The sequence below is a fragment of the Saimiri boliviensis genome, chromosome 11 (assembly GCF_048565385.1).
Source record: "Saimiri boliviensis isolate mSaiBol1 chromosome 11, mSaiBol1.pri, whole genome shotgun sequence".
Classification (NCBI taxonomy): Eukaryota; Metazoa; Chordata; class Mammalia; order Primates; family Cebidae; genus Saimiri; species Saimiri boliviensis.
The window spans coordinates 97735948-97752196 of NC_133459.1; the positions used below are offsets into that span (position 1 = coordinate 97735948).

The 16249-nt window shown below is 48.2% G+C and overlaps 1 protein-coding gene across 6 annotated transcripts in view; it reads left to right on the forward strand.

The window, feature by feature from the left end:
- The window catches only part of SYT6 (synaptotagmin 6), a 63408-nt gene extending 47429 nt beyond the window's left edge, over nt 1-15979 (forward strand). For 3 of the 6 annotated variants that reach the window (XM_010344048.3, XM_039460867.2, XM_039460865.2), the window contains exons 4-7: nt 1525-1645; nt 6405-6576; nt 7754-7904; nt 13191-15979. In XM_010344048.3, coding sequence (XP_010342350.3) covers nt 1525-1645; nt 6405-6576; nt 7754-7904; nt 13191-13262 — 516 coding nt within the window. In that variant the 3' untranslated portion in view covers nt 13263-15979. Of the gene's footprint in view, nt 1-1524; nt 1646-6404; nt 6577-7753; nt 7905-11498; nt 11568-13190 lie in introns of all 6 variants that reach the window. The other 3 variants (XM_010344049.3, XM_074381224.1, XR_745600.3) reach the window with 2 other exon arrangements.
- The last annotated feature ends 270 nt before the right edge of the window (nt 15980-16249 follow it).

Genomic DNA, 16249 nt, shown 5'->3' on the forward strand with positions numbered 1-16249 from the left:
GGCCCTTAGGGGTGTGGTGTGGGGGCGTGATGTAGGTATCGGAGTATCCAAGCCAAGAGGACAAGGGCAAAAAGGAAGGACCAAAGATGTACCAGCTGTGTGGGGCAGAGGGTTGGCATAGACGAGGGAGAGAGCCATAGGCAAGGAGGTTAGACCGGGCCCAGGTTCTGGAAGCCCCAAGTGCAAGCTAAGAAGATGAGGCTTGATCACACAAGCCAAACAGCAGGAGCCGCTGAAGGTGTTTGAGCAGTGGCGCTGATATAGAAGAATCCGGCACCAAACCACTCACCAGTTGCACAGCCTCGGGCCAGTTATTTAACTCCACGAAACACTCACTTTCTCCTGTGTGCAATAGGGATGATGAGAGGCAGCAGCTACCTCACAGGGCTGAGGTTAGACTCACCCAGGTAAGCTAGCAAAGTCCTTAGCAGCGGCCTGGCACACGGTGCGTGTCCAGTGGGTTGGTTCCTAGTACTGTGCTCACTGAACCTAGAGGGTTTCAGTAACTTGGGGCTTGGAGGGTTATTAAGGGAAATAAAGGGGCTTCTCTTCGTACCTTGGGGCCTCTGCGAGACATGGAACATTTAGCCAGATGTGACGCCGACCTGCCCCTGCCACAGGATCAATGCCAGGGCACAGGGCACTTGCTATGTGTCTCTCTCCTGACTCGGGGCCTAGGGAGCCAGGGGATGTGCCCGAGGAAAATGGGGACCCCAGCACCTTCCTTCTTTTAACTGATTACACCCCACTAGATCATCTGCATGCCGAGGATGGGGCTGTACACTCTCCACAAAGCATGGCGCCTGTGGCAGGCACTCTAAATGAGTGGAAACACAAATGAACAAGTGGATGGAGTGTGAGCCAAGGTGCAGGAGGGTGAGGGGTCCCTTGAGCTGCTTCCTAGGTGAGCTGAAGGGCATTGCTCAAAAGTGGAGTGCAAGGAGCACTCCCCAAGAGTCAGGAGTCCAAGCAGCTGGCAAGGCTTGTAACCCTGAGCAAGTTCTTCGACTGTGAAATGGAGGGGAGCGTGCAGAAAGCCCTGCCTCGCAGAGTTGCTGGGAGCCTCACAGCTGGAAATGCTCTTCCTGGAGGCGGTGCCTCCGGCTCTGTGGAGGCCACGGGGTTCTGTGTGCCAGAGGGGTGGCTGTCTCCACAGCAGGCCCAGCCCTGGCCCCAGCCAGTCCCTTCCTGGAAAGCTGGGGGCATTCACCTTCTGCTATACTGGAATTTGATTTGGGGGTGATTTTATTTAGGGGCATGGACAAAAAGCAGAATGGCAAGGGCCAGAGTAAGAATGTGGTTGACCCTGAGAGGGAATATTGGAAGGCGCGAATTGTACTGAAGAGCCAATATTGTTTTCATTACCTTTATACCTGGTTACTCGCAGCATGGCGCCCAGTCCCTTGGTCTTAGAGACATGGCACTGTGACTCCAAGAGCCCCCTCCTGACCCCAGAGAGCCTCAACAGACATGAGGCCCATGGCCTGCAAGCCCTCATCTACCCTTTTGTCTGCTTCTTTGCAGGAAAGTGTGGACTTGGGAGAGATCATGTTCTCCCTCTGCTACCTGCCCACGGCAGGCAGGCTTACCCTCACGGTGATTAAGTGTCGGAACCTCAAGGCGATGGACATCACAGGCTATTCAGGTACCTCTCTTAACCCGAGTGGCCTGCCAGCAGCCCAGACATTGGGATTTGGAAGGGTATTCGGGGAGAGGGGGAAAGAATTGTCAGCATTCTTAGAATAGAAGTACCAGCTCTGGACCCAAACTGCCTGGATTCGAACTCCAGTTCGGCCACTTCCTTGCTGTGTAAATGCTTTGGTTTTCTAGTCTGAAAAGCACTTTGGGAGGCCGGGGTGGGCGGATCACGAGGTCAAGAGATCAAGATCATCCTGGCCAACATGGTGAAACCCTGTTTTGACTAAAAATACAAAAATTAGCTGGTGTGGTGGCATGCACCTGTAGTCCCAGCTACTCGGGAGGCTGAGGCAGGAGACTCACTTGAACCCAGGAGGCGGCGGTTACAGTGAGCAGAGATGGCACCAATGCATTCCAGCCTGGTGACAGAGCGAGATTCAGTCTCAAAAATAAATAAATAAATAAATAAATAAATAATAATAATAATAATACCTTCCATGGGTGGCTTTCAGAAGAAATGAGTTAATTCATGTAAATGTTCAGAATGGTTCCTAATACATATAAGCACTCAGTAACTATCATCTGTTACTGCCATTCTTTCTCTTAGAAGAGAGAGATAATAAGAAGTAAACGTATAGGATTTAAAAATTAAGAATAAGTTTTCTTGTTTATATGAGGCCCCGGGTGATGTCAAGTCTGAGTGTGTAAATGTTTGTTGGTCCGTGCAGGTGTTCTATACATTGGCAGCGGTTCTATACACTGAACCAGTGAAAGAAATCCACTGAAAAGCAAAACGCATTTGTATTTGATGCTTTGCTGCAGGCCTCCTGGCCTCAGCCTCAGCACAAAGGTAGCTGCTAGGTACAGCAGGAACATAGAAATAGAGTCCTACTCTAGCAGCAGAGGAAATGCCTCTTTGGGGGCAGCCGCGCAGAGTCCTGCAGGCTGAAAGTAGAGTCAGAAGTTCGAGTCTCATAAGCAGCTTGGGTCTTGGGAGCCTCCTTCCCTCATCAGCTCAGACTGCTCTGAGGAGTGAAATGGGGTGAAACCTCCCAAAGTACGGGCACATAGGATGGTCTGGGTTGCACTCAGAATCGCAAGTGTGGACAAAAGCTGAGTTCGTTTCCCCAGATCCCCCCGTTCCTCTGCTCAAGAGGCTCTCAATGATTCAGCTTTCCAACGTAAAACCACTCAGGAGGTACTTCTGACCTTAGAAGGAAATATATTAAAGATTTTTCCTCATATTTGCTTTGTATTTTTTATTATTTGTTGGAAAGTCCCTAAGTTGTGGAAGAAGGTATTTGAGTTTGGAAACGGCAGAGGAGTAGCTTGAGTCTTCTGTATAATGAGTTGCTGGAAGGAGGTGATGACCCAGCCAAAAACACCTGACTCAGGTGTAACCTAGAGCGGCTGGATGAAGAGGAGCTATCAGGCCTTGAAAACTAAAGTTTCAGGACAAGGTGGTCAGGAAATCCTAGAGTAACCTGTTTGTTGCAGCTCTGAGTCCGTCGGAGCTACCCACACACATCAGGACGTGGGGAAGAGATTACTGACCTCTTCTAGCCTGGGAAAGGCTCAGGCAGCAGCAAGTCAGCTCCCCTAAAATATAGCCAATGTAGATTTCATTTTAATAGCAAATAAGTGCATAACAGGGAAGAAAATTCACTGAAGACTCTTGAGGCTGCTGAGGGAAACAGGATTTTGCTGCCTAAGTCTCCACACTATCTTCTCTGGTATAATTAAATTGATGTGCTGGAGAGAAAGCCGGTGGTGAAGTCTCAGAGGTCATCACAAAAGCTGCTCTGAATCAGAGGGTTTGGGGTGTGAGGTTTTTTTCATGCTAAGTTCTGACCTCCCTCTCACAATTGCCCCTCTTTTCCACCTGCGTTTGGAACCTGGTATTAAACCTTGGCTTGATTCCAAAGATGCAAGGGTCCTCTTTTCATTACAGACTTCTGTCTGTTTTGTTCATTGATGTAAGCAAGTATCAGGAACAGTGGGTAAAACACAGTAAGCATTCAATAAATAGGCACCGAATGAATGGATGGTTGAATTCACAGCATGAGGAACCTGTCCCAAGAGTAAAGCAGAGGAGGTGTGCTTGCTAGGAGCCTCTCAAACTAGATCTCCTGTTCTTGAGGATGAGTTTGAGTTTGCCCTCAGCCCAGACTTATTTGATGTTGGACTAAGCTGGAAGTGAGTGGAGCTTGTTAACTGCCTATTCCTGGATTGTGTGGCACTGACATCTAAAACCCAGGATCTTCCTATTCTCCATGATCTAAACTAGCCCTGAACCAATTCTCTAAGCCTATCTGTTAGAACCATGACACTAAAAATAGCACAAAATAATAATAAGGACCAGTATGCTACAAAGGGGTGGTGAGTGCATTCTAAATGCTAAATTTTGATGGCTCCCGTGATAATGAGGCTGAAATACACTGCTGTTCTTTGTGTCCCCTCCCTCAGCTACATACAGCATCATAGGCTGTTAGAAAGGAAGGCCCTCCAAGATCATCTGGGGCCAGCCATCCACTAGAAACCACAGGCTTTTGCCCCAGAAAAGCCCAGGGAACAGTCATCTGTCCGCTTGGCTTCACGGATGCAGGTGAAAGTGTCGGTTCCTGCAAGGGAAATACGTCCACTGAAATTTATAAATTTCATATGCAGCCAGGCACAGTGGCACATCCTGTAATCCCAGCTACTCAGGAGGCTGATGTGGAAGGGTCGCTTGAGCCCAGGAGTTCAAGACCAGACTCAGCAAAATGGCAAGACCCTGTCTCTTTAAAAAAAAAAAAAAAAAAAAAAAAAAAAGGGTATGCTGGCCAGGAGCAGTGGTGCACACCTGTAATCCTAGCACTTTGGGAGGCCAAGGTGGGTGGATCACCTGAGGTTCTGAGGTCAGAATTTTGAGACCAGCCTGGCTAACATGGTGAAACCCCATTTCTACTAAAAATACAAAAAATTAGCCAGGTGTGGTTGCATGCACCTGTAATCCCAGCTACTCGGGAGTCTGTTGTAGCGGTGAATAGAGTTAGGGAAGGCTGCTAAGGCATTTGTCCAGTGGCCCATGGGACAAGTGACTCTGCCTCTATTTTTCCAAGCTTCATGATATGGAAATCTGCTCTTACATGGGAGTGTGTGGAAATAAGGCAGAGCAGGGGAATGAGACAGCACCTAAGCAACCTCAAGTCTGGAGCCACTTTGCAAGGCAAAGTATATCCTTACAGAGTTTGCAAGCTGCTGTGTTAAAGACGGGTCTTGGGGCTAGCTCTGCCCATCTGTCTACCTGGACCTGAGTCATGTCCTGGGGCGTATCCATGGAGAATGGAATCTGTGAAAACCAGGACGCTGTCTCATGCCAGTTCTCAAAACTGCTACTTCCTTTTTATTGAAAATCCCCCTGAGACAAGACTTTTTAAAATGTGCAGTTAGAGATAGCAGGCCGATTAAACACCTCATGGTCTCCCCATAAGCCCAACCTCATGTCCCCATAGTTAAGGCGTGGCTACTGCTGTCACATGGATTAGTCACAGCTCTGTGGAAACGCCTTTAAGGCTTGGGGTTTCCGATCAGGTGTTGCAGCTCTCCCTTGTTTCCACCGTGTGCCTCATCTGCCACCTGGATGATGCCAGGGAGTCCAGGGACCTAGTGGGTGCTCAATGTCTGGGAGATAGACCCGTATGCCTATGAATCACAGAGCTGGGAAGCAGCTGCTCGGCTCCTGACAGATTCACAGGTGCCCTGGCCTCTGGGCAACAAGGTATCTCAGCACATCAGGTCTCAAAAGCTATCATTACCTGTGAGCCGCCCTCCCATTTCTTAAGCTGCAAGGCATAAGTAACAATTACGAACCGGGACACCTGTGCTGTGAGATACACTAGGTGTCACTTCACTTGGATGAGGAGAAAATTTCAGGGTAGAAAGATGACCAAGAAATATCCATTCAGAAAACTAAAGAAAACAAAAGGGTGGGAGGCACGTGGAAGTTCAACAGAAGCTTATCTTGGCAGGATGGAGAGAATCTAAGAATCTGAGAAAGGAAATGGCAACCAGCTGCCCTGAGTCTCCCCAGGCCACAGCTCCCTCCGCCTCCACCGCCCAGAAGTGGGCAGGAAACGGCTTCCAGGGAAGCAGAGAGCAGGGCCACTTCCCACCTTGTGGATACCAAATGGAAATAAGATTATTGAGACAATAGGACCCACAATTATGTTGTCAGGTGGGGAGGACATACACAGCATTGTGACCGTTGCTGTTCATTTCACTCCGACACATTGTGTCTCGGCCATTGTTGAGTCCTATTTTTCCCTCCCCCACCCCCAACCTTTATGCTTGGGTTTATAATTCTGGCAAAACAAAAAAGCCACTCAGAGAAGAGGACTCCACATAGGTGAAAGAAATTGTGTCACTGTTCAGCCTCATCACCCTTTTGAGTCAGCCAGCGGCTGACGAGCTGAGATTTAGGGCTGTGAACTGCGTACCCACCGGCAGGTGTCATGTCTGATTTGGGGCCAGCTTCCCCATTAGTAAAAGTCCATTAGGCGCTCTCCCAAGAATAATGAGGTAGCTAAAGACTCTGCATTTATTAAGCACAGAGCGTCCTCAGAAACAGGTGTGCTATATAAATACAAGGTGCTTTAATTATTTTAACAACCCACTGATACCATCTGATGAGCAGCAGTAGGGTTTCAGTCCCTTTGCTGCAAATGATGTTTGCGGACATCTGTTGAACACACTCCATTCTCTTTCCTCTGCCCCCATTGGCACAGATCCCTATGTCAAAGTGTCCCTGCTTTGTGATGGGCGGAGGCTGAAGAAAAAGAAAACAACCATAAAGAAAAACACTCTCAATCCTGTCTACAATGAGGCCATCATCTTCGACATTCCCCCGGAAAACATGGATCAAGTCAGCCTGCTCATCTCAGTCATGGACTATGACCGGTAGGTGGGCATCCCCGAGGGGCATCCCACTCCAGTGCAGCACACGGCTCCTTGGTGTTCAGGGCTCAGCTTCAGGGTTCAGGCCTCAAATCTGTCTGCACTTAAGAAGGGAGAGGAGTTTAAGGAAGAGCATGGATTCTCCCTTAGCAAAGGGTTCAAAGTTCTTTTCCCAACTGTCCTAGTTCCATCAGGGGCAGCTCTACCTGTCAGTTTCCCTGAATTCACCCATTATTGTTCCCACTCTTCTATCTGGCACCAAGTCCTGTTATCTGGCCTTTGAAATGCCCCTCTATCCTCTCTATTTCTGCTGTTGCTGCTACTCTCACCCTGGGATGGCTGTGCAGCCTCCTAGCTGACCCCTGCCTCCATCAATTCCTGCCCCAATTCAGCCAGCATACTAAGGACACATCTTCCCAAATGACAGCTTTCTTCCTGGACCTTCCCTTCTCAAGAACCATCAATGGCTCCTGTGATCCAGGCTTTTCCTGTGCACTCGACGGCCTTCTGGACCCAGCATATCCATCCCACGGGATTTCCGCTTCCTCAGATATTTTTCTTCTTTTCCACACACCCTGCTCTTCCATCTGGGCTGGCTCAAAAACATTTTTCAACTACTCCAGCCTTCATAACTCCTCTCCAGTTGTCACTTTAGCTAAAGGAGAAAGAAACCATGCAATAAAGCCTCAATTCGGGATTTTTAGCACAAGTTCTCAGGCGTAGTAGATGCTTGACGAACACACTTAAGGGATAATTGATGTTCTTACTGAGCGAATAAATCACATTTCAGCCACTGGGCGTTTGGAGAAATGGTGCTCAGAGACCGCTGATTTATTTGCAAATGCAGATGTCTCAGTGAGGTTATAATGTGCAGCCTAGGTCAAATAAGTGAAGAGACTTAGAACCTCTCACCTCCCAAACCCAGGTCATCTGCTCACCATTTCTAGAGATTCCAAACAAATTTATAACCTTTGCTTATCTGTCCGTGTCCAGTGTCCACTGAAGGGGTCTAGGCAAAGCTTCACTGCCACTGCCACTCTGAGGCCGTGCCAAGCATGTTTTCAGAGCTCAGAGTTCGGAGTTACACCCACTGGGCAGAATCCTACCACCACCCCCACCAGACCTCCTTTTCTGAGGCCATGTCTGGTAGCCAATGCTGAGACTTTTGTTTCTCCCGCAGAGTGGGCCACAATGAGATCATAGGAGTCTGTCGTGTGGGGATCAATGCCGAAGGCCTGGGCAGGGACCACTGGAATGAGATGCTGGCATACCCCCGGAAGCCCATCGCACACTGGCACTCCTTGGTGGAGGTAAAGAAATCCTTCAAAGAGGTGGGTGAGGTCGCCTGGGCCTTGGCATGTTTGCTGCATGGCAGTGTGGGCTGGAGAATGGCAGTCGGCTGCAGTGAGACCCTCAGCCTTGTGTGGAAGGGTGGGCCTGGGGCCACATGCTTCTTCCCCAGTGTGTAATAGGCTGAAAGGAACCAGAGGAAGAAGGCGGAGGCCGCTGACACAAAGCCCCTGGTGTTGGGCATTTTGAAGGCAACACTGAGTTCTTAATGGAAAGCAAGAACTTTGAAGAAGACTTCCCAGCAGACCACTGTGCCAGGCCTGAAATGCTTTCACAAAGCCCGTGGCCAAGTCAGTCCTTTAGGAGAAAGCCCCAAGGGGGTGAGATCAGAGCTTGGCAAGACATTCCACCCCAGTCGGAACAGTGAGTTCCCTGAGGCTCAAGTGAGGCTGTCACTTAGCCGTTTTCATTGCTTGGATGGACATCCCCAGGAGCAGATTCCTCCTCTTCTGAATGTGGGTTCTCACCCTCATTGGGAAAGGGAGCATGGCCTCAAGGTGTCACGCTTTCTGGCTAAAGCTGTGGGGCTGGGTTGCGCTGGGTTCTGACAGAGACGTAATGGAGAGAGCACTGGGCTGGGGAGTCCTGAGACTTGGGTTCCAATCTTGGCCCCTCTAGGCTTGAATATAATCTTGGACCTGTCACTTCTCTCTCAACTGCAAAGACAATATCCCTTTGAGTGACGACTGCAGACTTCTCCACCCTTCACTGAACCCCACTGACTTACGATCCTGTGTTCTATCACCTTGGTAGTCCCCAGGCCTGCTTTTTCTCAAATGAATTAGAAGTGTGGGTGACCAAACAAGGCTTAAACCTCACTCGTAATATCTCATACCTTGGTCTATATCCTAGAAAGCTGGCTGAATATTCTGTCATCTTAACAGGCATCAAACCTAGCAAATCTAGAGAGCTGTATGAATTGGAAATTCTACTAATACAAAAATAAAGCTTTATCCCTTCCACTGCATGGCCCCTTGGCTTAAAATCAGAGTCCCCTTCAAAACAGTGTCATCCCCTCCCCGCAATCTCTAACGCAGAGAAGTCAGGGCGGCAAACCCTGAGAACCTGCTGGCTCCCTGCCCTCTCAGGGAAGACAAGCCCATTTCCATCTGTTTCCAGCAGGGTGAGGTGTCTCAAGAGAATCTGAGAGCCAAGGGGATTGGACGCGAGGAAACACGGGTGATAGGGACCTCGGATTGGTGGGGGGTGGGGGGCAGGCTAACTGAGTCACCTCCCCAGACAGGCGGCGTGTGCTCTGTGCAGCTCCTGCCCTGTGACCTTTGAGGCAGCGTCAAGGGGTGAAAGGAAGCAAAGTTTCTGGCAGTTGAGGCCTCATAGTTCTGTCTTCTGGGTGCCTTAATTTTCCCACAGCTTCAGAGCTTTAATGAGTGAGGCCAGTCCCTCGGCTCCCTCAGGGGAGCCCCTGCCCCTCTTTTCCAGATTCCAGAAGGCCCTTTCTGCAGAGTGTGGGTGAGGAACCCACAAAACAGGAGGCACTGCTGGGCAGAACACTAGACAACCTGCAGACAGCATCCAGCACCTCACTAAAGGCTGTGTTGGGTCAACCAGGGAGGGGTCACGACAGCCCCCCCCAGCCCCCCACCCCCTCTCCACCCGGTTATCATCCTTTGGTGATATTTAAGAATAGAACAGGTATACTAAACTGTTTGTGGTGGCTTAGCAAGGGGGGGCATGGAATGACAGCTAAGAGGCCTCTGGTCAGCTGTAGGACCTTAGAAAACTTACTGCCCCACTCTGATCTTTGGGTTATTTGGTAATGAGCAGATAAGCACTTCCCAGCTTTACTTTTCTAGGAAACTCTGACCCTAAAAGATGGCTGGGCCCATGAGCCCCCATCTTGTGCTGTGACTGCCTTTCTCATCTTGAATCTACAATAACCCATCCCTGTCACCAGGCTGGGCCTGCCTGTGGGAAACAGAGTGTGACAGAGAGGCAGCCACAGCGAGGGCTGGGGCGCTGAGGACCGTGGAGGGGCCAGGACTTGGCCCCAGAATCACTCTCCTTCATGATGAATGATTAAGCCAAATAATTGATTCCAAATCCCTGTTTCTGTGGTTTCATTGGTTCAGACTACAAAAGAAAGATATAGTCGAATCAAGCCCTTGAAAATGGATATTTGATGAGACCGTAAAGGGAAAGTAACAGTATGTGGAAAACAAAAGAGAATAAATGGATATCCTTTGGGTTTATTTTTTCTTGACCTCGCAGGCCAAGCTCCCAGGAATGCCCCCTCCCCAACGCACGATCCCACCATTTTCTGCTCAGCTGATCATTGAAGCTGAAAATGGCACTCGTCTCCGCAACCTGGGATTTCTACCGTTCCCATTTGTTTAAAATTGCTGCCAACACATTTAGCTCCCGCAGTTTAAACACCTTTATTAAAATGCATGTAAACCCCCACAGGGCTGACATTAAGTAAGCACCTTGTGTCCATGCGATGCATTGTGTTTGGAGGTGATCCTCCAGCTCATCCTCAGAGCTCACATCCTGCCGTCTTTCGTTCCTGTTCTGGATATTGAGCAAGAGCTTTGCTCCTGAAACTTGTGTCTCCCATTTGTATAATCATAAAGAAATCTCCTCTAGCTCCCGGGAAGATAAATGGCATCATATCTGCAAAGCATTCTGTATTTATCTTGCACCTTTCTTAAGGGAATTTCGTTAATGCCTTAAGATGAATTTGATCATTTCTTTTTTATTAATGAGAACAGAGGGCATCTTACTTGTTTGCTTGTTTGGGGGCTCAAAATAAGGCTGAGGGGAACAAATTAACTGAAACTGTGTCTTTCCCTGCTGGGATTCTTTCATGAATAAAAATTCATCGAGCCGTCATGAGTGGCCTTCCCCAGCTGCGGCACCGGCCCCCTTCCCTCTCAGCCCAGAGCCACGTGTCGTTGTTACCACACACACAGGGCTGGCCAGCGCTCTTCTCCAAGGCATTTTATTACGGGGGGAAGGGGGCCAGGTTCAGATCACCTGCCAGAAATGTTACATCTCTGTTGGAACGTTTCAGAGCAACAAAAGACCTTACTCGAACACAGGCATTCTGGAACAATAATTTCCCCGTGTGCTGGGGACAGGTGTGCTGCTATTTTAGAGCCACTGTAAGCCTCCTGGAATCATTCGCCTTCCCATGGTCCACAAACCCCATCTCCTCCCTTTGTTTGTCTTCATAGGAAGACTTGGACTAGCAGGGGAGCCAGTGTTCCTTCTTCATTTGTTCTGGATAAACAGTTATGCTCCCTGCGACTACTGTTTGTGCTGTTACATAAAGGAGGAGAGACACTCAGTGTAACCCTTTTGTGTTTTCTCCTCTGACCTTGCCGGTCAGTCAGGTTGTTTAAGTGGCATGCTTACCCAGGGAAGAAGCCAGTGATTGTAATGTACCTTTCACCAACAGTAAAAGTTGCAATAGAAAAGTAGAACCCCTAAAATGAAAGTGTGTTAAATGAGAGCATTAGTAATCATCCGTTGTCACCTTCTGGGTAAGAAACACGAGTCAGAAGCCATAGTGGGCTCAACAACCAGGCATTTATTGATCTAAAATATTTCACCAGGGAAAACCTCGGTTGTGATTTCATTCACGTGGATGCTGCAAGCAGAGAGACTGCCACCCGGAGTTAGGAGTAAGTACCTGGTGTGGACCCAAAGACGTCAGGTTGCTTACTATCTTTTGTCTCCTTCTTCCCCAAGTGAGGCCAGATGCTGAGATCGCAGCAGGATGGAGTGGAAACAACACTTAGTTGGGTGTTAGGAAACCTGGTTTCAGGTCCTGGCTCTGCCCCTAGCTAGCTGTGTCTTGACTTCTCCGTCTTCGTTTTCTTATTTGCAAGAACAAGAAGGTTAGACTAGATTGGCTCCCAAGGCTACCTCCAGTTCTGACATGCTAAGATTGCTCCAGTCTAGGTCACATAATGGTGGTCATCGATCCTTGATTGTCCAGCCCTTGCTTAGTCATAAAGACCTTCAGTTGGCCTGCACAGAGAGTCCTGAGGAGCCCGTGAAGAATTGAGCCCAGAGAATGGTAACAGAAGCTTTCCTTAGAATTGAAAGCATTAAGGTAGTTTAGTAGGCCTGGGTCCTTCCTCAACTTTGTGGGTCTCCCATCTACTCCCTAGGTGATGCTGGATGGAAAGTGATCTATTCTCAGCTGGCTCAGCCCTTCTAGAAATGGCTGTATCAAGGGAGAACCCATCCTCCCTGACCCTGAGCCTCCATGCATGCACAGATGCATAGTTGCAGCTTTTACTCAGCCCCACCATTCCACAGTGGAGACCACCAGTGCCCATGAGAAGCAGAAGGGGCGGCACTTCAGGTTCAGGAAGGCCATCTTGACCACCTACCTACCTCTATCTCTGGAGCTCTGTCCCGCAGACACCCAGGAGAGTCCTGAGTCTCTTCAACCCACTCCAAGGATGGGTGAGCAGTGGACACTGACTCACTTTGAAGTTATTAATATAAAGCCCCCAGACAGGTCAATTCATGGGGTCAGATCCTTGCTCAGTAAACACTGCTGTGGTTATGACTGCTACAGCTATGACTGGTTAAAGAAGGATTGAATGGCTCAAGTCCACCCAGCCTCAGCCCACTCCTTCACTCCATTACGCCTCATTACATCACCTCTTTCACAGAGGGTTAGGGTGGGGCTGATAGGAGGCAGTCTGTGAACTAGGAGAGCTGGGGAGGAGAGAGGGGTTGCAGAAGCCAAGAAGGGTCTGCTTACACCTCTGCCTCTCTGCAAGTCAGGTGCAAATGCCCACCGGAAGAATGAAGACGGAAGGAGGCAGCTCAAAGCTAGAGCAGTATCAGGTTTTCAGCTGTACTATCAGCTCCCAGACAAATCGCTAATAATTCATGACCATGAGTTCTTGGCAGTAAGGGCATATTCTGCACACTGCCTCTTTCGCTCCTAATATAATATGATTTTCAGTGTGAAAAATTGCTGAAGCACTCAGAAATGGTCCAGTCATAGCACCTTATTCACATACACACACACACACACACACACACACACACACACACACTCAGAAAGTTTTAATTATCTCTGCAGTAGGTCATTTTGAAAATCAGGTATTCCAACCTAGAAGCTCTAAGCTCTTTCCCTTATATTTTTGCATGGCCGACAGCAAAATTCAAGAAAGCTTATGAGAAGCTGGGAAAGGTGAATTCAGTGCATGGGCCAGTTCAGTTTTGCAAGTTGAAATGTGAATTCCTTTAGCAATTAATAACAGACTTTTCCCCCCTTGCAGTGGCAGGGCCGAGCTGCCAGCTTCGACAGTGAGAGCTCGTGCCCATCTCCGAAACCGCCTCCGACACCATGAGCTGCGCGGCCGGGTAACCCCAGCGGGACTCAGAGTGTTCTCTTTGCACTTGTCCAACCGTCTAAACAGTGTCGTGTAGTCGCGATGGTGGCAGCGGCCGCCGTCACTCCAGAGCCTTACCTGCTCCTGTGTAGGGCAAGGCCAAGACACTTGTCATGTGGTCAGCTCTGTCTTAGTCTTTTCTGTCTCCCAAGGTGATGTTTTTGTGGTTTTTCACTTTTTATGGGTCTGCTGTTGAGAAAAGAAAAGAAAAAAAATGAATAGGAAAAGACAAAGGGCAGAAAGCCCAGAAGTTGGTTCTAGAAAATACAATGTATAGTCTTTTGGAAAGAGGTGGATTGAGTTTCTGAAATGTTGCGTCTCCAGCAAGCTCCACCAGCCCTGGAAAAGGAGGAGGCACGGTGGGACTGCGGCTGGATTTTCAGTGCCCTGCAGGAATGAGATGAATTTATGGAAGGGCCTTTGTGGGTCGAATTACTAGCCTTTGAAGCTGTTTGCTGGCGGGACGTAAATTGCGTTGGGACCCTCAGTCCTGTGTTGAAATCACAAGACTTCTGAGGCGCCTGCGAGCCTTCAGCTGACGTGCAGGGTTCCTCGCTCGCCTTTCTTTTTGGCTTTCCTCAAGAATCGAAAACGTCTTGATTCCTCATGGGACCTTAGTCACTTTCTTTAGGAATGATTCCGCTGAAACTAAACACGCCATATGTTTTCTGATGCACCACAGTTAATGATCATATTTGTTTGAAAACAGGATCTTTGTTCTCAGACTAACCTTCATTGTAAAGTAAGAGAGATACATATGTTCTGGAATGATTTCTGCATTATACATAGCTTTATAATTCCATGAAGTATCAAGCCGCTGTTTAAAATGCCTAAACAGATTACAGAAAAACCTAGATTAAATGTTCTTTTCCAAATGGGGAGTTTTGAAATTCCAAGTAACAGTTTGAGTCCGGCTTTCTATGAAGAGCGTCTTTTTGTTTGAAACCAAGTCAGCGTCAGCCTCTTTCAGCCCCTTTGGCTCTGGGACAATATTCATCTTAAACTTTAGTTCTATAAATTGCTTAGTACTTCCGTGCTGTTTGTTTCAGTGGTTGTGAGGGTTTCTTGTTTCCTTTAGATCTCTACCTTAGGCCAAACTCAGTTTAGGGAAAAACAATTATTTGAACTATCCTGTGTTGTAGTAGCACATTTCTGTTCAGTTAATAGTGGCCTTCCCCTAACCCCTAAAACCAGGTTGATGTGTTCGATCTCAGTTTGTATAACCCAAGTAAGCGCATGGAGGTGATTTTCTACCTGACTTGTGACTACGCAGTGCTAGTTTCTAGAGCCGTGTGTAATACTTGCAAGAGGCAAGTCTTCTGGAGAACCCCTTCTTTTCACAGTGGAAAGTCAAGAACAGAAAATCTGTTCACACACCTGTGTCTTATTCTTTACATATGTTACATGCTAAAAGGGCAGCAACCAATAAAGTGGCCCTCATTTTAAACCAAGGTGTCCGATTTCTCTACTGATATAACTCTGCGTAGTATCTTCTCGCCCTAAAAACGACCAGGTTGGACGTGAGCTAACAGGATATTGTGACAAGAAGAGTTTCCTGCTTAGAAAAGTAAATGTAGATAAACCTAAACTCTGCCCCATACTGAGCCTTGGGCTAGGGACTCATGTGTAAAGATGACTTTTCTCCCCAAATATCCTGTGATTAGGAGGCCTTCCTAGTCCAGCAGCCCTGCATTTGGATGCTCTCCTGAGAGTGAGAAAAAAACCCAAGGTCATGACAAGATTCCTAGAAGGTAACAAACTTCATTATGATTCTGACTCTAGACTGACCCCATCAAGACAGTCATTTCCATCGGTGAACAGATGCTGTGGGCCTTGCAATTACAGAGGGGACAATTGCATTTCCTGGGTCATAAGGAACCCAGAAATTAGTTTGAGAAGGTCCTTCTGGAAGTGAACTCAAAATGCGTGTCCAGCTGTCACCGCTAAACCCTTAGGCAGGTGAGGATAACCCATTCTAACCTCTTGGAGAAGGGAATGTGGTCAATGTGAATAGCAATAGCATTGCTCATCTGAGACATTCCCTTTATATCCAAGCAGCTATCTCCCATGAGTTAGCAGCCCAAGGGTTTTAGAAAATCATTTCCCGAACAGATTCTAGCCAGCCCCACACCACCCTGGCCAGCTGCAAACCGCTGCTGCTCTAGCAGCCTTGGTCTATTCCTACAGGCTTGGGAGCCCACCCCAGGGAGGCTTTTAGCTCCTGCAGCCTCACCCCCAGCACCCTCAAGAGAGACTAGTCCTCAACCTGAATCATCAATGAAACCTGAACATCCGCCAACTTCATTATCTAGCCCCGTATCTCTCCCCTCACAGAGTAGAAGAAAATGAAATACAAGGTCGATCCATTTGGTGGCTTTCTCTGGGCAGAGAAACCTCTCGGGTTGTTGCTGTGAGTGCGTGAGCTTTGATGAAGTTGTGATAACCGGGGCCATTTGCACATAGGTTTTTTTAAAAAAAACACGGAAAGTTCCCTTCTCCTTTACTTAGCAGTGTTTCTGGGCTGAAAGATGCCCTCCTCCCACTCTGCACTTACCCAGGACGTTAATTAATTGCGTTGTCATTTAAAATATTATGTTGTTAATTACTGCTCTGTGTCTTCCCACCCCCCGTCACAGCCTGGAGTTTTTATTCAATTAAATCTCTGTCTCTTGCCTATTTCTCTTGTCACTTTATGTTCCTGGGGTTTAGCAGCCAGCACACGCACAGGACATTGCAAAGCTTTTCTTTTCTATCTTTGCTTCACATGGACAACCACTTCCCTTTTATCAGAGGTAGAGCAGAAGGCCTGTTTGGTTTTCGTTCTGCTCAAGGAAGACCTGTGTACCCCTTCAGGCTGGAATCCACCTGTGTTTGGTCAGGTTTGTGGCTTGGAGAGCATCTGGTGCACAGGGCTCCACTGCTCCCTCGGCTGTTCAGCTCAACAA